Genomic DNA, 22729 nt, shown 5'->3' with positions numbered 1-22729 from the left:
ATGTTGCACAGGGCCCCACTGTTACTCTTCTGTCTTTGCTGAACTTTTTATCTCCACATACTTCAAATTACAGTTCCTTGTTGGTTCATTGCTTTCTGCTGTCATTCATACATATTATATGCTTTGTGTCATACACATTGTCTATAAAGGCACTAGTTTTTAAGGCCATACTTGTGCAATGACCATGAGTATATTTAAGACCATTTTGTAAACTCCCTGCTTCATAAGTACCTCATATTTAACTGTGCATTTGATAAGTGCAAAGTACATTAACCTTGGAAACAATCTCATTCCGTGCCTGCTTGCTCTTCTAAGATTCTTATACAAGTTTTTTTAAAATAACTGTTAGTAAATGAGCAGATTTGGCATCCTATATATTAGGTTTGCATTGTTACTCACTTTTCCGTGTTTTCCGTACTCATTTTAATGATACGGGACTGTGATAGAATGTTTCAGGAAATGTCTTTTAGTGACACAGTGTCCCAAACTGACACAATGCCTCAAGCTCCTTGGCAAGTGACGTGTGAAAAATGCATCACTTGCAGTTATATATTATATGCTCTAATACTCTTCCTGTGAAGAAGACATTTGTCCTTAGTCTTGACCCTAGATCTGACAGTAGTTTTGCTGTGGGGCATAGGCCTTGATCCCATGGTGATCTCTGTGCCTGTGGACATTTATACTCTGCAAAGGCATTATGCATTTGTTTAAAAACAACAAAAAATGCCAGAGTATTTCACAGAATAAGTCACCAATTGAATGGCATTCCATCCTGGTTTGTTTTGTTTTTTAAACTTGGCTAACTAAACAGGAGTTACTCTGAAATGTTCAGCTGAATAAACAAATGAAAATGCCTGTACATGAGTGTGTGTTGCCTGAGCCCTTTAACGTCTTTAAAGCAGTAAAAGTCATTTGTTTTACCTTATGGACGTTTATACCCATTGGATAATGATATCCTTGTGGACAATTATGCCCATTATACATCTCTCATGAAGCTTGAGATATTGCGGTTCAGTTCTTGGCGCAGCAGTTTGGTGCAAGTGAGCACTCCCTCAAAAGAAAGACTCCAGCCATGCCCGGCGCTGCTGAAACAATAGTGAGCTGTGTGGGCCTGGGCTGCTGAGCAGGCGGGCTGTGGCATCCAGAATGTCTTCTGCAGCTCTCCTGTTGCTATAGAGTTTCAACGAGAGAGCCTGAGAGGAAAAAAAGAGGCTCTGAATAGAGAGGAATGTAGGTAAGAAAGTAAAATGAAGCTCAGGGTTGTTTTTTTTTTTATTACGAAGGGAGTAAGACATTTTTTGTGCCTTTGTATCTGCATTTCTTGTTGTGAGAAGAAAAAGAAATAATTGAAGAAAAAGGACAACTGTTGGTTTTCTAATAGACATGCAATTGAAACAGATATCAAAGCCATTCTCTATACAAAAACACATTTATAAAAGAACATGCAGGTTTGGGGTACTTTCCTGCTCTATGTTAGAAGACCCTTTGAAGGAGAAGAATAGTTCTTTTTACGTGCTTCTCATGGTGTTGACAGTATTACAGTTTTACATCAAGTACGTGTTCCAGCAGCCAGCTGTATGATCAGCAGGGCAGACTAAGTGGGAGTATAATGAGTTGGCTGGTGAAAATGGAATGTGACAAAAATGCATGTGCAAGTTGTTTACAGTGGCACCAACAGAATTGTCAGCTGCAGCCAGACCACTCCAGAGAAAGTTTGCTTCTCAGCATCAGCTTTACTTCTCATTTCAAATTGCCAGTTGCTGGTCAGGTTTAATTCAGTGGTCTTGGATCTGTCCCTGAGAAGTTTTCAAAAGTCAGTTGGTCCTCAGTGTAGGGATGTATGAGTCTCTAAACAGAAGTTATTATTTTAAAATCCTTTTTGCAGTGAAACATCCATGATGAGAATATTGGGAAATTTAGTCATAAGAGCTGTTTCTGGCTTTTAAAGATGTTGTTCATGAATGAATTCTCTGTTGAAAAGACCGTATGATTTTTGAAATTATGTATATCATTTGGTAAAGAATGAATGGAGGTTACTTAAGGAAGACAGTGAATATAAATGTTCCTGCCAGGGGTGCTTGCCTTGCATTCTGTAGTGTTGTTATTCAAAGAGTCAAAAGTTAATACAGAAACACTCAAAAACTGAACCCTGCCTAATAGCTGAAAAGAAACTTCTCTGTTCATGTCCTAAAATCTGAACATTTGAGTAGTGTTACATAGGAATAATAATAATGAAAAATAATTCCCCTTATTTTTAAAACAGCCAGTTTCTCAGTGGAAAATACTAATTTATGGAGTAATAACATATGAAAAGAAAATTAAATGCCTACTAAGTATAATATCAAAAGTTACACTTTGTGAAAGTTTAAAGTTCTGTTCTTCATCTCTGATCTTAGCCTGTTTTTTAAATTTAGATGGATAATTTGAACAATGTATCTATAACCCTAGTATATTCAAAATATAGCTGTCTTAGGCTTATCCAGAGAAACATGTATTTTAGATTTTGATGCAAGATGATAAAAAATATAATTCTTAATTGTAATGCATGGAAAATATAAGTGTACTTTAACAAGGAAGAAGGGAGTACTTCTGCATTTTATCTTCAAATATAATTAGAAGTATATAATACATAGTGTGAGTATTAGAGCAGATATTTACTTCCATATCCCTTAGAGAGAGATTTGTATCAAAGGAACAGTTCGTAATTTATTTAGCCAAGGAGTTTTATGTTTATCAGAATAGCTCTTTTCTATTAAAGCTGGCACAACATTAAAAGGCTATGCTTAACTTCAGAGACAGTTTACTTACAAGACAAAATGGAGAAAAAAAAAACTCTACTTCTTGTTAATGATTAAAGAACTGTACTACAGCTTTATCTTGCATGTTAGCAGGGGCATGTAAAGAGGTTTTGGCCTTCCTGAAGCAATGCAGAAGTTTTAATTGTGAAGGCACTAGATAAAGGAAAAAGGTCTCTCCACAAAGTCCTGTATTACTTATCTTCAGGAGGAGGATTTTGGCCTTTCAAATGAGAAGCATAAATATTTTGAAGGACAGGAAATCAAAATAACTACTACTGGTGAAATTTGGAAGTGTCTGTGAGTTGAAAAGCCACAATATTAAGGCTCACATTGTTTTTTGTACATAGCTGAGCAAATAGTTGTGTGTTTATATTCTTAAGCACTTTACTTTTTAAGATTACTTTTTCCTTGATGCTATTACATTTGTGCTGAAAATACCCCCTAACAGAAGAGAAGGAAATATTTTTTATTGTTTAAAGAGGAGTTCTGCTGTATGTAAAAGGCTTTTGTATTTCTTTATTGATACTCCTTTGAAAAAACTACCACAGATGAAGTTCCTGGGAGTGGGCAGATTTTTTTTCTAGGATGTTACTTTTAAGCCTGAGCTGTTAAGGGCTTGCCAGCCTCTACCATGCAGTATTTTAATAAATACAATATTGAGGTTACTGTGAGGTTGCTCTGTCATTAGATAGAACTTTGGCTCAAGACCTGAGAATCCTTCCATACTAATGAAGAAAAAAAAAGTAACAGGAGAATTAACACATCATATGCAGTAGTCAGAACATATCCTCAGCAAGACAAAGGAAGCTAGCTTTGTCCTTGATGTGGAGAACAAAGATCCAGTGTCTACACTGAAGAGCTGATAAAGGAGGTTGAATTATGTTGTTCAGTTGCATCTCCCCACAGAATCTTTGTTTTTCTTACAGAGCCATTTTGAAGCCCATCAAGAAGAAGGGATGGTAATCTCTCACATGGCTGTTGCTGGAGTGGGAGTTTGGATTGCCTTCACATCTGGATCTACACTTCGCCTGTTCCACACTGAGACACTGAAACACCTCCAGGACGTTAACATTGCCACACCTGTCCACAATATGTTGCCAGGTAGCGGAATCACATTGTTTTGTCTTTATCACTGTCATTCTCCAGAGTTCTGTAGATTAGACTAGAATGAGAGACTCCATCTTGGACTTTGAGTCTGATAACTGTCTTGGTATTATTTGCTTTAGTAAGTCGCGGTCTGTTGCCTGCCCAGAAGAACAGTGTGTGCAGTGAGCTGGTTGAATAGCAGCTCTCCTTCTTACAGGTTATACATGGAATTATATAGATAAGCAGGTGGATTCCTCTGTTATGTCTTTTTTTTTTATGACCGTGAAGCAGCAGGACAAGGCAGTCTGTTTGCTTTTCATAGTTAAGTATTTTTTTTTGGCTCTTAGTATCAAAATACATGATGGATTCAACATGCCTAGAATCTGGACCAATAAACCACTTCATTTTAGTTCTGTCAGTAGTTTAAGTGAACTCAGCTGAACCACCCACATGCTTCCATTTCTGAGTGTGTTCTGAGTAGTCTTTTGCTAATTGGAGCTCCAATTTGTTGAATTAAAAGGTTGGTCTTACAAGTCAAGATGGGACCTCTGGTTGTTAGGATAAAGTTTAACAGATCTTGTAAGTGTTCTAAGACAGAAGCTGTTCAATCATCCCCAGATCATCAGTGGCACAGACAATTGCACTAGCCTGTATCAGTGTTGCAAGTGAGTGGCTAGGATCTCAGCATCAGCAAGCACATCAGGTGGGAGCTGTGGCAGTGCTGGGAGGAGGGATGGACAGAAGAGTGATACAGGCATGGCTGAGCACAAGGTGTCCAGGAGGGGACGACTGTTCTTGCTGTTTCTTCCTGTTTATAGCCTGCAATAGGCCGAGCTTCTGCAGTTGTTACGTGTGATGTGTGTGCCAGCTTTATTGCTTTATGTCTGCCACAAGCCAGTTCTTCCCACAGTGAGGTTATATATATATTCTTAAAAGAGTTAGGTATAAATCTTGCATTAAAAATATTTCACTCCTTCAGTCTCTGTACCATGTTTTCTTTCAGATGACATTAGCTTTGCAAAAAAGCTCTTTTAAATTGTGCCCGTTTATATCATGTTTTAAACGGTGTTTTTACGTGTGGTGCTTGACTGTTGCTCCAACACTGGACAGCAGCAAATCCTCGTCCTTTAAATAGGTCATTTGGTTGGATTCATCACAGTTAGGCAAAGAAATCGAGATCAGTTGTAAAAAAGAGTAACTTTTAATTTGTATTGCTGTTTGTAAAAAATGGGGGAAAAAGGGATATAGAGCATCCCTTATACATCTTTTCTGCATATTAAAAAACCTTTAAAAAATTTAGTTTAAAAATTGTGCTTTAGTCTTCATTGCCATGGTGATAAAACTGCTGATTTAACACACATTTTTTTATGGAGGTGTTTTAGCTAATTGTATCTCTTCAGTGTCATTCTTACCCATTTTAGTTCCTTGTCTTATTTTCTCAGTGTCTTCACAAAAAGCACAGCAGTGAGTGGAAATGGAAATTTATTTCAGGAGTAGAACATTATTACAGCGAATGTTCCAACGGAGAATCTGTTCTGAAAATAAAATTAATTTCAATTATTTAGCAGTACCTCTTGGGCCTGTTTATATGATCCCAATAATGCTGCAACAGAAGAGGAGTGAAATAGCTGCATATTTACAAAATATGTATTTCATAGAATCATAGGGGTTGGAAGGGACCTCGAAAGATCATCCAGTCCAACCCCCCGTGCCAGAGCAGGGTCACCTAGAGTACATTACACAGGAGGGCGTCCAGGCGGAGACGGAGAAGGAGACTCCACAACCTCTCTGGGCAGCCTGTTCCAGTACTCTGTCACTCTCACAGTAAAAAATTTTTTTCTGATATTCACCTTAAACCTCCTATGCTCCAATTTGTATCCATTACTCCTTGTCCTATCACTGGTCATCACTGAAAAAAGCTTAACTCCATCTTCTTGACACTCACCCTTTACATATTTGTAAACATTGATGAGGTCACCCCTCAGTCTCCTTTTCTCCAAACTAAAGAGCCCCAGCTGCCTCAGCCTTTCCTCATAAGGGAGATGTTCCACTCCCTTCATCATCTTTGTGGCTCTGCGCTGGACTCTTTCAAGCACTTCCCTGTCCTTGAACTGAGGGGCCCAGAACTGGACACAATACTCCAGATGCGGCCTCACCAATGCAGAATAGAGGGGGAAGAGAACCTCTCTTGACCTACTAACCACACCCTTTCTAATACACCCCAGGATGCCATTGGCCTTCTTAGCCACAAGGGCACATTGTTGGCTCATGGTCATCCTCCTGTCTACCAGGACCCCCAGGTCCCTTTCACCTACACTGCTCTCCAGCAGGTCAGCCCCCAACCTGTACTGGTGCATGACATTTTTCTTCCCCAAATGCAAAACTCTACACTTGCCCTTGTTGAACTTCATCGGGTTTTTCCCCGCCCAAGTCTCCAGCCTAAGTCTCTCTGAATGGCAGCACAGCCTTCTGGTGTGTCAGCCACTCCTCCCAGCTTGGTGTCATCAGCAAACTTGCTGAGGGTACATTCTGTACCCTCATCCAGGTCGTTGATGAAGATGTTGAACAACACCGGTCCCAGTACCGACCCCTGAGGGACTCCACTAGTCACAGGCCTCCAACTAGATTTTGCCCCATTGACTACAACTCTCTGACTTCTTCCTTTCAACCAGTTCTTGATCCACCAAGTATTTGTCTCAACTGAGGATTTTCAGGGCTTCTAGTTTTAAAGGAAACAGCTGTTAGTTTTCTGGAATCCAAGAGGAGTTCCTTAGTATGCAAAAATAACAGGTAAATAAAAATTCAACCGGTATTGAAATGAGAAGGCAGAAATTGGTGAAAAATATTGCTAAGAATCTTAAGAAAAGAGATGGAAAAGGCAAGATCTCAATGTAACTTTGAACAGGTTGGACTTCTTTTGCCAAGATTTTAGTAGGAACAAGAATATGTAGTATAGGCTTGATAGGCTACCCAGAGATGTCACCTGTGTCTTCATTTAAAGCAATGTAAATGAGAGGAACATCACTCTATCAAGTTAATGAAATTATTTTATTGTTATGCAGTAGAAGCAAAAGAAAAATCTACTGTCACTGTCAGGAGTGGTTACAGTGAGTTGCAGTACTGTATTTAAAGGATAGCTGTAGAAATTAAGACAGAAGAGTAGGAGGTTCTCATAACCTTAGTAACCACTTCTCATGCATTAGTTTTTCCCAGGGTATTAAACCAGGGTTATGGAGACAACTGTGGGATAGACATTTAGTCCAGAGTGGTCTGCAGTACCTTTACTGCATATGTCCACAGAAATACTTCTTAATAATGTATAACAAGCTTCTTTTCTATAACAAAACACCAAAAAAAAACCCCACAAATGCCATATAAGAAAGGAAGAGAATGGTTGAGAATAAGAGCATTATCATTGCTCCAGAGGACTATTTATTTCACTACTTAGTAAGCGACAGTACAGCTGGATTGCTTTTAAGCAGCCCAGGCACAGCTCTGAACAGAGGACATACTGAGCATCAGGGAAAAAAAAATCTCTTAGCATTTGGAGCCAAGTGTACACACTTCCCAAGTGCAGAATACTCCATTTATAGAGCAACTTTATGCTTAGTGTTGGTGATCAGTAGTGGAAATCTCAACAAAGGCAGTTTTTCACCAGCCTTTATCACAGCTCAAACAAAAAAAGTGAATTTTGCTGAACAGATACGTTTTTTTCATAGTAAACGTTCAATATTTCACTGTTCAAGAACATCCTTAAGTATGTTTTTTCTTTCATCTCTAAAAGAGTTTGTCCTTTTAAAGAGATTACTGTGAGCTTGATACATGTAATTTCATTGCTCTTACGGATGTTGACAGGTTACCCATTTAACAAAGCTGTGATTTCTGCTTAAGTTGCTGTATTCTGTTTATATCCATATCCTCTAATGGCATGTGTGTTTCCTGGAAACAGATCAGAAAAGCAAAGAAAAATATGTATCATCATCAAAGAAGAAATGTATCATTTCCTTTCTGAAGAAAACAAAAAGAAAATATATTTTGAGGCTTACAGTTTTCTTTTGTCCCCACCCCACTGGGTGCCAGACCATAAAATGCAGAGGTTTTTATTATTTTACTTCTGGAAAATTATAAAGATTGGGAAAAACTGAAGGTCAGCTCAGTAAGTCTGTACATTGGGCTTATTTTTATACAGTAAGAGTAACATGGTGATGCAAGAGGATATGCACCGTTTTGCCCTTGCACCTACCTAGGGATGACTTCAGATCTGTGTGGGAACATACGAGGATTTACCCAGATCTGGTGGTTGCTGTAACTGAGAACTGAGAAGGGTGAACATAGCGCAGAACATAGGCAATAAAACTATTTGTTTGTATACAAGCTTAATTGTTGGCTTCAGTTGTTCATAAAGTCAAGGTCTTGGTCAGATTATTTTAGAGGTTTTAAAAATCTGTCATTGCAGTGGGACAGTGTGATCTAAAAGTTGTAAGTTAAAGATAAGGGTATTTGATTTGGTTTGGCATTTCTGTTTATCATTTTCCCTTCTTAACTTGCTACTCCGTGCTTTCTGCATGACACATCCTGAAGAATTGGTCTTGCTTCTTTGTCCTCTGAATTTGAAATATATCAAAATTAAAAGTCACAAAATATCAAAGAAAAAATACTATTTCAAACCTTGGATAGCAGATAAAAAAATAATATTTTAAGTTAATATTTAAATAGTTTTTTTAAGTCTGTATATAATTTTTAGTTGCTTCATGCTATTTCAAAGTATATTTTCAGATGCAGATGTTTCCTGCTTTTCCAAGACTTCAAAGCAAGTGGTTTTCCTTTTAACCTTACTATATATAGATGGTTGACGCTTAAGGTTGTGCTCAGTGTTTAAGATTCCATGTTCCTGACTGATAATTTGCTGGTTTTACCTATGGAAACAGTAATGTGTATTATCAGTTTTCTCTGGTAAAAATGACTGGTTAGAAGTTGCTTTAGAATTGGAGTATGAAATTATGCATATTACTTTACATTTTAAGTATTTAAAAAAGCATTAAAGATTTGTTGTTTAAAAGTGTGAGCACCTTGCTTCTGCAAGGGGTTTTAGAGGCAAAGATACATTTAAAAAAAAAAATTTATAAAAGTTTTAAAATTGTACATAAGTATTTTTATTTGTTCTTTGTAAAACAAACTTTAAGTGAAATGGAGTGAGGTTAAGCTAACTTCAGGTTACCTTGCACTTGCTGGGGCACCAGGGGTGGCAGAGGGCCATGACTTGAGGAGCCTGAGCTCTTAATCACAGAATTCAAATACTGATTGTTGAAAACTCCAGTGTGCAGAGGTGTTTGGGCATTGCTGCTCAAACTTCTTTTGTGCTGAAACAGCACCTTTGTGTGCTTTGTTTTGGAAACTAAATTAATCCCATTAGTATCTCAAAAAAAACCCCAAACCAAAACAAAAAGAATCCTCAGACTAAAAAACCCCACCAAAACCAAACCAACCAAACAAAAAGCCCCAGGAAAAAAGCAAAGTCCAAGCTTCAAAAGACTTGTAATTTATTTATAGTTGTAGACCATCCATGCTTATCTAGTTGAAGATGGGTGGTGCAGTCATAGAAACATAAACACCTACAGTTTATGGAAAACAACATAGATGTTTCTGAAGATTTGCATGAGTAGATGGAGCCTCTTCAATTTGCTTGTGCTTTGTTACAGCTGCTGATTCAATGGTTAATATTTTGTTTTTGTAAAGTTTTGTGAGGAAGGACTTGACCTGTGGCCTGCCTCCTGCTTTTGAGTTGAGTGCTTTGGGCTACAGTCAAGCTGCTCCTTCCGTGCTTGCTTTCCCAGTGGGACTGAGATTCATATATTCTTGGATGTAGATTGGCTCAGCTTCAGGGGAGAAAGATGGAAAATGCATTAATTTGTGATACAACTGTAATTAAGGTCCTCTTCCAAAGCATGGAACATGTGGGTTCATCCAAGTTACATCAAAGGTTGAATCCAAATTCTCTACTTACTGATGAAGTTATTAACAACTTGAGAGCTATGATGAAGTTGTTGATGACTGCTCTCTTGCATGTGAAGTTTATCACAAATCCAAGAACATGCAGATTTTGAACCTGAAGGATCACAGCAGAGTTTAAGTGCTCCTCCATGTACACTTGGGCCACGGCCAAAATTTGGGCAGGCTGTAGTTTCCATTTCTGAAACTTGGCAAGGTCATTTTGAAAATCCATCATCAAATCAAATATACTGCAAGCAAAATTACTTTGTTTTCATTGTAAGAAATAGCAATCCTCTAAATAATATGTTGTAGAAAATAATAGAATCGTAGAATAATTTTGAATGGACCACCAGGTGACTCTGGTGGTCATCTTGTCCATCCTTCTTGAAGCAGGCCTGATTGTTTGAGAACTTGTCCAGACAAATTTCTAATATGTTTAGATAGCATGGGGATTACACAACCTCTCTGAGCAACCCATTGCAGTGTTTGACCCACCTTATAATGAAGAAGCTTTTCCCTACTTACAATCCAGATTTCCTGTGTTCCAAGTTTGATCTGTTATGTCTTACCCTGTCACTGTCCACATCTGAATAGTCTGGCTCTGTTCACCCTCTGGTCAGACAGGCACAGACAAGATTTGGTTTAACCTCTCTTTCTACACCATGTGCTCCATTCTCCTGATTATCTGGGTCACCTTCGATTGGACTTGTTCTAATATGCCAGTGCCATTCTTGTATGGGGGAGCCCAAACTCAAACAGAGGACAGAACACTTTTAAAAGAGTTTCACAGAATAAAAACTAGGAGAAAAAAAGTAACCATGAACAAGATTGAGTCTCAAGAATAGTGTGCTATCGCAATATATTATTGAGTGTCGTGAAGTGAAATGCCTTTCAGTTTTATTATTGAGAATACACAAATATAGTCTATTTGTAAAAGCATACTTGTAAAGATAATCTATGTCTACTTTTAGATACTGTGGTTTAGAGATTTAGGACAGAATGCCTCAGAAGTTTAATAGTATTTAATTGCTTAATACCACGATCCAGCAAAGTATTTGCCTTTGCAATGAGTTTGAATGAGATGATACAACTTATTGTGTTTGCCTGAAGTTAATTTGCTGTAGGTGAAGATCATCACTCTTCAGTAACAAAGCACTTCCTAAACTTCACAGGGCAGCAGCGTGTGTCTGTGACCAGCCTCCTGGTGTGCCATGGTTTGTTGCTGGTTGGAACAAACCTGGGTATAATAGTAGCACTGCCAGTGCCACGCCTTCAGGGGATTCCCAAAGTAACTGGTGAGTGAAAATTCTCAAACGGTTCAAGTTTTATACTGAAGATTTCATTTCTCTTGAGTCAGTAGCTTAAATAAACCCGCCAAGTTATATGTATTGTTAAATAGATATCAGAGCTTTCTGATGAAATTATTATTTGTTGTTTTTCCTGAGCATTACAGTATATCCAGTTACTTGACTAGTTCTGTCTGAGTTGTTTGAGCTGGGACAACTGTTGTTCTTTAGGACGTAAGAATAAGGTAGGCATTAATCCTGTCAGAGTACAGTCAAATATATGGGGGTTAGAAGAGGATGTAAACAGTCTTTCTTTCAGATGTAGAGAATGTAAGGTTTAGAAACATAGGTACTAAAAATTGAATGTGTTGTCACACTGGTTATTCAGTAAATTGTCTTTGTGCCCTTTCTACCTAAACAGGAAACTTGGAATATATGAGAGTACATATTTATCTTTTTACAACAATAAAGATTTTTGCATTTTGGAGAGATGTATGTTTTTAGTCACTTTCCTGTTACTCCATTTGAAATATACTGCGTTACTTTGCAAGTGTTTAAGGTACCAGCAGAAGCAAGATTTTTGAAGTGTGTTTACTGGGGGCTTTGCCATGCTATGTTTTGGGTTCAGAATTCCGCTCGAGCTTCTGCACTTTGGAGGGAAGCTGACAGATCTTATGAGGCAAGCTGTTTGCAACTTCCTTCAGGGGAAAAAAAAAGCTTATGTAACTTTGCAAACTGAAAATGAAATCCTCTGTGTTCAGCAAAATATGCAGCAATAATCCAGTATGACACAGGATAAAAGCTTCTTAAAAATATGGAACCTATGTTGGGTGAAAAGAAGCACAATACAAGAAAATACGGAGTTGCAGAATCAAAAAACCTTTCAATTTTAGTCTTCTATTTTCTGTTTTGATCGTTGTGGTTTATGTCATCTGTATATTCTTGCTTTTATGTTGAGTCAACATTTGTCAGATTGCAGAGATCTAGCAACTTTACATTTAGACATCTATTTTTATAGTCTTTGATACCATATTTGGAACTTGAACTGAAAAATTGTGACTTTTTTCAGTTGTATTTCCAGTAGTGATAATTCGTCTATATTATTGCACTTTCAGTAGAAGCAGAATGTTTTATCATAACTTGGTTTGCATTAGGGAGCTAGGGAATGGACAGAGTGATTTGTAGGGCTGTGTGGTTTTCCTTTGATAGCCTAGCTCTTTTCCATATTGTCACTGATTTTGTCGAATGCTACATGGATGGAGACTCCCTGTTTACAAGCAGTCACATGGAAAAGACAAGGGGTAATGGGCACAAGTTGTTCCTGGGGGGATTCTGATTGGACACAAGAAGTAAATTTTTCACCATGAGGACAGTCAAACATTGGAATAGTCTCCCAAGAGAAGTGGTAGATTTCCCCACATTGGACAGTTTTAACTCTCAGCTCTTCAGGGTGCGGAGCCATCTCCTATAACCTACAGTATTACTTAGAAGGGTTGGACCAGGTGATCCTTGAGGTCCCTTCCAACCTGGCATTCTATGATTTTATTTCTCTTCTCTTTTGCTGTAAAAGCCATGTATACTGATGTTGTTATAGCTTCTGAATTTGGCCACATGCATTTTTTTTTTTCATACATCCTAATGATTTGCACAGTGTAAATCTTGCTTGTAGCACCAGCATCCCACCCTTCTGTGTGGTGTGGAGGGGTCTGTTACAATGACACGGATGTTCTTATGCTATTCTGGAGAGGTACAGAGGTGCAATAGTATTAAATTGAAACCCACATATTTTGTTTGTGGATTAGTGGAGAAAACTCAGGGTTACTTTTGTGTTGCTGCCAACCAAAAGAAGTTAGCAGCATTTCTGTACTCGTGCTGCTGTGAGAAGGGAGCACAAAAGTATGTCAACTAATAAGCATAGTGCCAAGTTGCAGCTGATTCATTAGGACAGTCCTGAAACATTTGGGGTACAATAGTTTTTGGGTTTGGTACAATTTTTTCTGGAAAGTGTGTACACAGAAGGCAAAAGACAGACTGGATGCATATAATAGGGTTTTAGGAGTTATGCTTTTCTGAGCAAATGTGATGAACTAATTCTAGCTGAATACCGTGATAAAATAAATTGTTCTTCAATTGTCTTTTTCTTCTGGCTCCAGGAAGAGGAATGGTGTCATATCATGCACACAATGGCCCAGTCAAGTTTCTTGTAACAGCTACATCTATAAACAAGAAGAGCAGAAACAAAGTGAGGAACAGCCTGCCTCCTGGCTCAGATGCTAAAGACGATGACCAAAAGAACGTTCTGCACCATGAAAGACCAGGCTCCTCCCTTAGTAACACCCACGACACTGCAATTTGGCTGGGGGACTCAGTAGGATCTATTGCACAAAAAAGTGACTTGTCATCATCTTCTGGATCCCTTACTTTGTCTCATGGATCAAGTTCCCTAGAACATAGGCCGGAGGACAGTAACATCTATGAGCTTTTGAAAGATCAAAATATCTCACTTAAAAGTAAAAGACAGAGATCCAAGAAGATGAAAGCAAGTTCAGTGTTAGTCATTTCTGGTGGCCAAGGACACAGAAGAGTGAACAAGAAGATCAAGCAGCAGCGACAAGATGAACTAGTGTCTTCAGTGATGGTCTGGCAAATCCCACTATTAAATATCTAACTGAACTAAATCCAAGATACCTTCTGCTATTAAAAATATTCCAGTACCCTTTTACAGCAAATGTCAGCTTAGGACCCATATTGATAGACTGTAATACACCTGGGAGCATTTTCAGGAAGCTTTGAACACAGGATTAAGGGTTGCAAGACTGAGTCTTTACATACTTAAAACATTCTGCAGTGTTAGGGTATTGGAAAATGTTTAGCCATTGATGCTGTCCTTGATACTTAGAACAAAAAGGATCTGTTAGACACTTTTAAATGGCTTTAGAATCTCTACCTTATTTATATTCACACTTATAAATATCATAATTATGTTCTGCAGAACTTAGGGGAGGAATGCATGCCAGGTCTCAGGTTCTGCTCATGTAGATCAGCTGTTGTGTCTTTTTCCAAAGTGACATATTGCATGGACTGTAGATTTTAACCAACCAGAAAATATTTTAAACAACAAATAGTCTAATGCAAGCTAATATTAATTTGCTAATGACTATAATATTTTGTAACATCATTCTACAAGCCAGAGTTTTGTCTGGACAACAGCAGTTATATTAATTGACTAGTATTTGTTTATTTCAACATAGAAAATAGATTTTATTATTATTGCTAATGCTCAGTATTATTAAAACTGTTGCAGTACAAAAAGCACATTCATTTTCTTGGTAGGTACAAGGGGTCTGTGACTCGCCTTTGTTATTCAAGAGAAAGTTCTAAGGGTGCTGTGGCTTAGGGCATGTAGAAAATGCAGATAGAGGACAGCTGTGCATTGCAGTGCTGCTGACACATTCTCCCCCTGGCAACTCAGTGTTAAAGTTGACATGGAGTATGCCTTTTTCAAGGAGGCATGCACATCCAGTAAATTAATAATGAAATTTTTTTTAAAAAACACTAATTGCGGAGAAATACACTAGTTTAGGAATGTCTATAGGAAGTGCAGGTAATCACTGTGGGTATAGGTCCCACATCGATTGATTTGTGCTGTGTCTCAGGCAAACACCTATCAAATAATAGCACAGCACTACAGCAACAGCAGCGATATGGTCACATCTGAGTGGCAGTCACCTCATTTCACCCAGAGTCTCAGCAGAGCATGGTCTTGTGAAAATAGCGTGCACAGCTCCATTCACTTGGTCGGGCAAGCGGTTGCTGTGGGAGTGTAAGAGGGCTGACTTCTAAATAGGGACCTAATCATAATTCCTTTATGAATCGATATATTTCCAAAGGAAACTTTGAATTTGGGATTCCTACTGAAATTGCTTTTTGCACTAGTCTTTGCACGTGTGAAATAGAAGACAGAGCCTTCAGCTCAGAAAGACATTGCCGAAAATGGGGATAAGACACATTCTTCGGTCAGAGTACGTTTAATAAAAGTAACATGTTGAATGGAGTCATTGGGAACATCCTTTTCCCTCATCAATAGACTTGAAAGACACAAAGAAATCAGGACAGCTAAGTTTCAGTTGAATATTCAAAGAACTCTAATACTGTCCATCAGATCAGTAAAATGCAAATTAAATATATGCAAAGCAGAATGTATGTCAGATATATGCATTGACTGGAATAAATTAAAACTTCTGGCTACTTTGACACTGCTTGTATCCCACTAAGGAGGTGGTTTGCCATGAAGTTATTTCTACTGCTTCTAATACAAACTCCTTTATTCCACCTTGTTTTATTTCAATCTGCCTAGTGTAGGTCCACACCAACCATAATTACAGTGTTTCCCAGCAGATGACATTTCAAGGTAAATGCTACTAGAGACTGAATTATTTTGTTTGCTAGAAGATATAGGCCAGTTTTTTTCAAAATATTTTTAATGTTGCCAAAATTAATTTTCTTTACAGCAGATTTTTATAACTCTTAAATTTTCAGTCTTTCTGCTCTAAAAAGCAAACCTCTATCAAGGTGACTCCAAAACTTGTGGGTGGGCTGACTTACCAAGTTTGAGAGAGCACCAGAGTAACACCAGATCTGCCCTGACACCAAGTACGTGGGACAAAGGGAATGCCAGTGCAGTCAGTCTTTGCCTGCTAGGTGCCACCAAAATGCATTTCAAAAATCAGATACACATCCTGATTTCATTTCAGAGGTTTTGCCCGCAGCCTGCATCCTGGTCTGAACAAGATTCTTGAGCTGTAATAGCACAAACTTCAGGGAGTCATGGAGAGTACTTGTTACAGGTGGGATTGTAGGCTTAGAGTCTTCATTACTGCTTTGTGCTTTTATTCTGTGTCTTTTGCTGTGTATCTTACAAGTTTAGTTGGGTATTGTCAGCATTGGCATGGACTTAGTATTGGCATGAGTCCTGGTGAAAAAAAAAAAGCAGTGCCTTTAAGCCAGGCAGCTGGCAATATTTTCCCAAACCTTTCCTCCTCTCCCTGGCCTACTGCCTGCGCTTACCTGGCTTGAGGGATCAAGGCCAGTTGTGTTTTCTACACTCTTCCATAGCTATGGCCCTGGAAGCTGCTCTTTGCCCACTGTGTGGTAGTACTGCATTGTACAGTTTAATGTATGTATATTGAAAAGCAAGTTAAAAGATTCTTCTTTGTATAAAGCATATATAATTTAGTATCCTTTGCTACACTGCAGTTAAAACGCTGCAGGTTTTATTCTGTGTGCTCCTTGGGTGTGGGATTCCACATTCATACCTTTGGGGCTGCAGGATCACATCCACTCTTTTGGATCTTTATCACTAGGAGCAGTAAGCAGAGTCCACCACATATTTGACTGGAAATCCACCATGCGTGGTGTTACAACAGGATCTGCTAGCAGTAATGCATCAGAGTTTTAAAGTGAAATTCACCTTGTTTTCTAGCTAAAATGTAATTTTCTTCAGTTTTATCAATAAAACAGTAGAAACAAAATACAAATCTGCTCTTCTGGAAGTACATGGGAATTTTGCCAGTGGTTTCAGTAAGAACAGAACTGAGTTCCTCACTTACATTACACTTTGAAAATATGTATCTATTTATCTTATTAAGCTGTAAAGAAAAAGAGCAGCTGTGTCTGTCTTTAGAAATACGCAGTCATGAACTAGGCTTTTAGTAACCAACGAAGCACAAGGTGCAATGTTTGATTTCTGATATGCAGCTGAGTGGCATTACCTTACTATGAAAACAGGCAGGAACCAAAGTTTCTCTTATAGCTGGCAAATAGTCTTCATAGCTGTTGTAGATTGTGCTGCTAGGTAGGTTGGATTTTGCTTTCTGCTACTGCTTTTCTAGATTAATAGGAGTTACAGAAAATAGTAGGAAAAGAGGGGAGCAAGTGTAACCACTATGATATCTATATATGTTTTCTAACGCATATTAGTGTCTTTTATAACATGAGCCATAAAACTTGTGTATTTATGTTGAAAGTATAAAATGATAAAAATGTTTAATAAAAAATTGATAAAAATTAACTGCAGAAGTACATTTCTCGGGTCATCATTGTAACTAGCAGGCTAGAATATGTGGTGTGCATTCATGAATAGTGCATATTAATGGAAGGATGAAAGGGAAAATGGGATATGAAATTAGAACAACAAAGATGTATATATTTTAGTTTTATAGTTTCTACAATTTAAACACCAGCAAGTACAATTTCTGAGAATGATACAGTCTCTTATAACTTTGACCCCTGCATCAATGGACGGAAATAGTGTATAAGAGTAGAATTTCTGCTGCTCTGTCTACATGGAATACGCATCAGCACTTGGGCAGCATGCATGATGCATAAAAATGAAGCATTAGTATTCAAAATTAGTATTACAGGGTAAAAGCATCAACAGTGAAATTAATTTTCAGTTGCCAACTGGCAATTCGTTCTAATTAATCTGCCCTAAAGGATATATATAGAGTCCCATTACTGTGTTTAAATATGGAGACTTGTATTCATCAGACTCGGCAATAGCCTTTTTGTGTCTATCTGCACTGTTATGAACAGGAAGAGTTACTGAGACATGTTTGCTTGCTAGTAAAGCCTGCCTTTTTGCTTCTGTTTTTGTACCACATCTCTTTAACATATGGTTCTGAAAAACATCACAAAAGTGCAGGAGTACAACCACACACCTGAACACAAACTGTCCCAGTGGGAATTTACATGGATGGGAGGCTGAGGGCTAAATATTGCTTACTGCCCCCTTGAGAGAGGACTGAATATTGGGGTTTCCTGAACTGCAGTTTAGTTCTTAAACTTCACTGTTCCTCCCTTTTCTGTCCAATTTAATTTTCTGACCTCATAAAGACAAATTGTTTTTTGTAAAATGACTTTAGAGGTGAGAAAAAATCTGTGGTTTGAAAGGCGCAGCTATAATGGAGGGTTCTGTAAATTAATCTGTATTGCAGTGAGTGATATCATCGAGCTGATAGATTACTTTACATATCTTCATAGTAATACTTCACATAATAATAGCCTGTGAAGAAAACAGATTAATATAATCCGTAGCTAGGAAGAAACTGAGTTGAAAAGTTGATTACCTGACTTGAAGCCACGTGATGGTTCTGTAAAAGGACACAGATTAATGCCATTGCTGCTAAGCCCATGATTAGCCCTTTTAAACTGCATCCTCCTTGTAGGCATCCTGTAAGTGTGGTTGTTAAAACTCTGGGCTAGTGAACTGGCCAGGACAAGGGTGACAGCTTCAGCACTGACCTATGACCATAGTTAGCAGTTGGCAATTGAGCCTGACTGCTCCCATCAGACAGCACTGACAAGGCCACTTATCTGGAATACCTTGGGGACTGTTTAACTACGTGAATGTGAACTCTGGGGTGCCACTTGCAGAATAGGCTCTGTGCCTCTCATTTCTTGATCCTGATGTAGCCTAACATGTACCCATACAACCTGCTTCCTATGGGACAGGTACCTAGCAGTCTAGAACTTGAGATGAGTCTCTTAGAGCCAGGAGATAAAAACATGTACCATCATAGACTTGATGTGTACCAGGTTGGTATGAGGAGTCTCAGTGTTAGTATGTGGTGGTTCACCAGCTGCTTGCACAATGCCAAAGCTCAACACTGGTTTCCTTCCTTCATCTTTCTGATTTAGGGGGTTCTACCTGTATGTAGAATCTACATTGCGTTTCCTCCCACATGCAGCATGCACACTGCTACATCTATTTGCTACTTGATTTGATAAATCTAGCTCAAGATTTTTCAGCATTAGTTGATTGCCAGGTACTTGTACTTACTTGATCATAGCATTTTCCTTAAAGGCAGGCCCAGCTACCAAACTGCCAGAAACTCTTCCCCTCCTAAAACAGCCTCAAAATAGCAACAGTGAAATAGCTCTAGATGAAAGGATCTGAAAATTTCCTAGGCAAATGAAGATTTGCTGTGTGACTCCATTTGAAATGCAACAATGTCGGTGTATGACTGAAAGCACTTCAAGTGCTTTGGCCAAGCTCCATAAACCACACTATAAAGGCAGTTAGTCTTTCATAGCATGACCTTCAAAGGTGTTCAAAGGGATATTTTATTTCCCCCAGCAAAACAGGCCTTGGCAGCAGAACTGCAAGTTCTCCTGTTGTGCATATTGTTATAGTCCAGGGATAAGCACAGTTACCATTAATGTGTGTTCCAACCTGAAATATGAGCCAGAACACCTAGGATTAAAATGACACACCTTGAGGGAGATGAAATCATTGTAAGAATTCACTTGAAATCTGATTTAAGAAGTATTTTGACATCAAAAGAGTCAGCCTCCAGCACAGTTTTCTCAAGCACCGAAGTACCTAATTTCCACTGAAATCTGTATAGTTTTGTGCCGAAGTGCAGATAACAGGAAAGGTTTTTAATTCAAGAAACCAGACACAGTTTAGCTACAAGTTACAGAATTTTAGTTTTTGCTTTTTATTCCACGTTGGAGAGAAGTTGTATGGGTTTCACCTTGAGCCTGTCAGACTACATGTTTTTTTTTTTAACGTTTGCTTTCTAAAGAGATTTTTTTTTTTTTTCCTGCAGTGTTGGGTAGTGCAAGCTGTGTGCATTAGTGAGCATTACTCCTGCTCCTGTTATGTGAGAGACAGAGCAGACAGGCTGTATGTCCAGAAGGAAGTCCACTGAGTGCAAACAGGCAGGAACTAGCTAAGGTTTCTGGGACAGAGCAGAGCAAACATTTTTGCTGCCTTTACTCACCTCACTCTGCTGCTGCAGGCTAATTTCCCCTTCCAGGACACAGGCATCTTAGCCAGTCCTGGTGGCCCGTAGCACCGGTTAGATGCAATCAGTCCCTCTGAGTATTTGTCATGTTGGTTGGGCAATAGAAATGCATCGCAGGCACCAAATTATGTATCATGTCAGCTGTTGGATACCCGTTTTCTTTAGGATGGGGCCTTTTCTACACTGGGACAATGATTAATCGCATGTAATTTAGGTGCTTAAAAAATAACTGTCTACAGCTGTACTAGTCTGACTCTACAGCTAATGGAGAGAAAAAAAGGAATACCAAAGGATGAGTCACTTCATCCTAAGATAAGATGTCTAATATAGGTGAGAAATATTACCCTCCAGACATGGTAATTTCTGTACATTAATTACAAATGGAGCCTCCAGAAACTCAAGTTGAGTAGGGAAATCAAACAACTGGCACTGAGATGATTTCTACAATGGTTGCCCCAGTTTTTAGCATCATCTCCAGTTCTACTGAAAGCTGAAAGGCTAGTCAATGAGCAGTCTTATTTTCCATGAGAAGGTTTCAGTCTATGATCCACACAGCAGCAGTATTTTCCAGAAGTTGTTCTAAAAGGTCAGGAACTCTCCTTTATGTCTATTTTCACTTAAAGGTTTGTTGGCAAAAGTGCATGGGAGACAAGAAAGAAACTCAGAGGGAAAACAGTAGACTGAGGCTCACAAAGTTACAGAATCACTGCTCAAAACTAAACTTTCAAAAAGCAGAACTGAAGTATTTTTACCCAATTTGCTTCTGGCATTGTTCAGTGAAAGCAGAGGATGAAGTCTACCACAGTCAAGTGCTACTTGACTTCTCAGGCCAGGACCTCTGTGGAGCTTGGATTTTGTGTAGGTCTTTTGCTGGATCCAGCCACAGAGGCAAGTATGGCTCACAAACACACAATATGCTGCTTCCTACCCATCACTGATTTTCAATTGTCTTCAAAAACAGTAGTTCAGACACCTCTGTGTTCACACAGACTGGGATGTGATGTGGCAGTTAAACCTGAAGAGGAGCTAAGCAAATCCAGTAGTGCTTAAAAAACACCATATATTCAGAAAGTATGAGTCAGAACAATCTGAAATGGTCGCTGATATGATAGTGCCACCATGACCATGTAACTCTCATCAGTGTGAACAGAAGTCAGGCACTTCAACAGAAGACCATCCTCCACAAAGGAATGGAACAGCAGGGATTTTAAAAGTTAAAATAATTTCCCAGACCTGTATTAGTTGTCTAATTTCAATGTCATCTTGAAATGTATAGTATTTAAAGTAACATGTAACAGCAGGAAGATTAATTCCTGATGTCAGGAGAGAAGAATTATTTCTGGCAGGCTTTAATGGATCTGCTGTATCACACAGAAACTTCTTCCAGCTAGCTCAGAATAAAACCATATACAGAGAAAGCAACAGTCCAATCATATAATGGACCCAAATCAGGGAACAGCGGGAAATTTGCTATTATAATAAAGCCACATGCTGTGGTTACCAATTATTCTAAGACCCCTGCAACACTGCATATATATTACAAATAGTAATTACTATTAATCTATGGCATCAAAAAGCATGCTGGCCTCTCTCAGTAGAATGAGACATGACCTCAGCTTGAAAACCAGCCTTATGGTTAGGTGCTGCACTTAAAAGTGCACAACATGAATAGAGCCAAAGGTTGCAAGCAGTTACACTCTCGCAGCACTGCATGCAAGCACTTTAGTGTATTAAGGGCTTTCTCAACACATAAGAGTACAAAAAATGCTTCTACAAAAAGTAGAAGCAATGGTACAAAATTAATGAGAAGACACCCAACTACACTCAACTATCACCACCACAAAGGTGGAAGAACATACAGCTGCAATGGTTACACTGCCAGCACAGAAGAAATTAATTGTCAGGTTAATTTGAGAGAGGAGACAGGAGCAGCTTTGCAAGCCTGCTCAGGAGTGTCTCCCAGGGCTGGGAGCCACTTGCTGGGCTGCTGCAGTAGAACCAGTCTGACGGGACCCTGGCGTCAGTGGAAAGAGGGGAAAAGAGAAAAGTTGCAGTGTTTTGAGATAGCAGCATCAGAGGAAACTATATGTTGAAGGGGCTTGGACAGTGTCTGCTGTCGTGGTGTAAGTCAGATTGCAGTCTGTGGTGGGACTGGAGCTAGGTAAATACCACTGTCTGTGTCAGGAGCAGACCCAGGGCACAACTGCAATAACATGAGGCTTTTTTTTCAAGAAACTGAGTATGGAAAATCTGATGAGAATCTCAGCTTTGAAGAGCAGGACAAAATGGAACCCAGACCCAAACTGCAGTAATACAGAAACCACCTGGCCTCCATCTCGTTGTTCCTCGTCGGCAGAAACCCGAACAATCCAGTGGTTCCGAGTGGAAACCCTCCTCCGACTCGGAGGACCGGCCGTCCCTGAGACGCTGCGGTCAGTCGGGGCTCCCGCCTGGGGCCGCTCAGGGCGCTGTGCCTGCCAGGCCGCCGCGCTGGGACCTCGGGCTGCCGCAGCCCCCCCCGGCCCTGCCGCACGCAGGGCAGCGGCGCCACCGCCCCAGTTACCTCGGGCACTGCTCCCCCCGGCCCCGCCCGGAGGTGAGCACCCGCCGTTTCCCCGCCCGGCCCCGCCAGGAGGGAGTTTCTCCTCAGCGCGGGCAGGTGGGGCCGTTCCACCGCCTCCTCCTCCTCCCGCCTCGCCCCAACGGGGCAGCGCGGAGAGCCCGTCCGGACCGGCGCTTCCCGCCTCACGGCTGCCCC

At 39.5% G+C, this 22729-nt stretch overlaps 1 protein-coding gene across 4 annotated transcripts in view; it reads left to right on the top strand.

Moving 5' to 3' along the window:
• ARHGEF10 (Rho guanine nucleotide exchange factor 10) overlaps positions 1 to 17239 on the top strand; it is a 118997-nt gene extending 101758 nt beyond the window's left edge. For all 4 annotated transcript variants that reach the window (XM_051615826.1, XM_051615827.1, XM_051615825.1 and 1 more), the window contains 3 exons: positions 3725 to 3899; positions 11048 to 11170; positions 13315 to 17239. In XM_051615826.1, coding sequence (XP_051471786.1) covers positions 3725 to 3899; positions 11048 to 11170; positions 13315 to 13829 — 813 coding nt within the window. In that variant the 3' untranslated portion in view covers positions 13830 to 17239. The remainder of the gene's footprint in view (positions 1 to 3724; positions 3900 to 11047; positions 11171 to 13314) is intronic.
• The last annotated feature ends 5490 nt before the right edge of the window (positions 17240 to 22729 follow it).

The sequence above is a fragment of the Apus apus genome, chromosome 3 (assembly GCF_020740795.1).
Source record: "Apus apus isolate bApuApu2 chromosome 3, bApuApu2.pri.cur, whole genome shotgun sequence".
Lineage (NCBI taxonomy): Eukaryota > Metazoa > Chordata > Aves > Apodiformes > Apodidae > Apus > Apus apus.
This window is presented reverse-complemented; position numbering and strand designations above follow the sequence as displayed.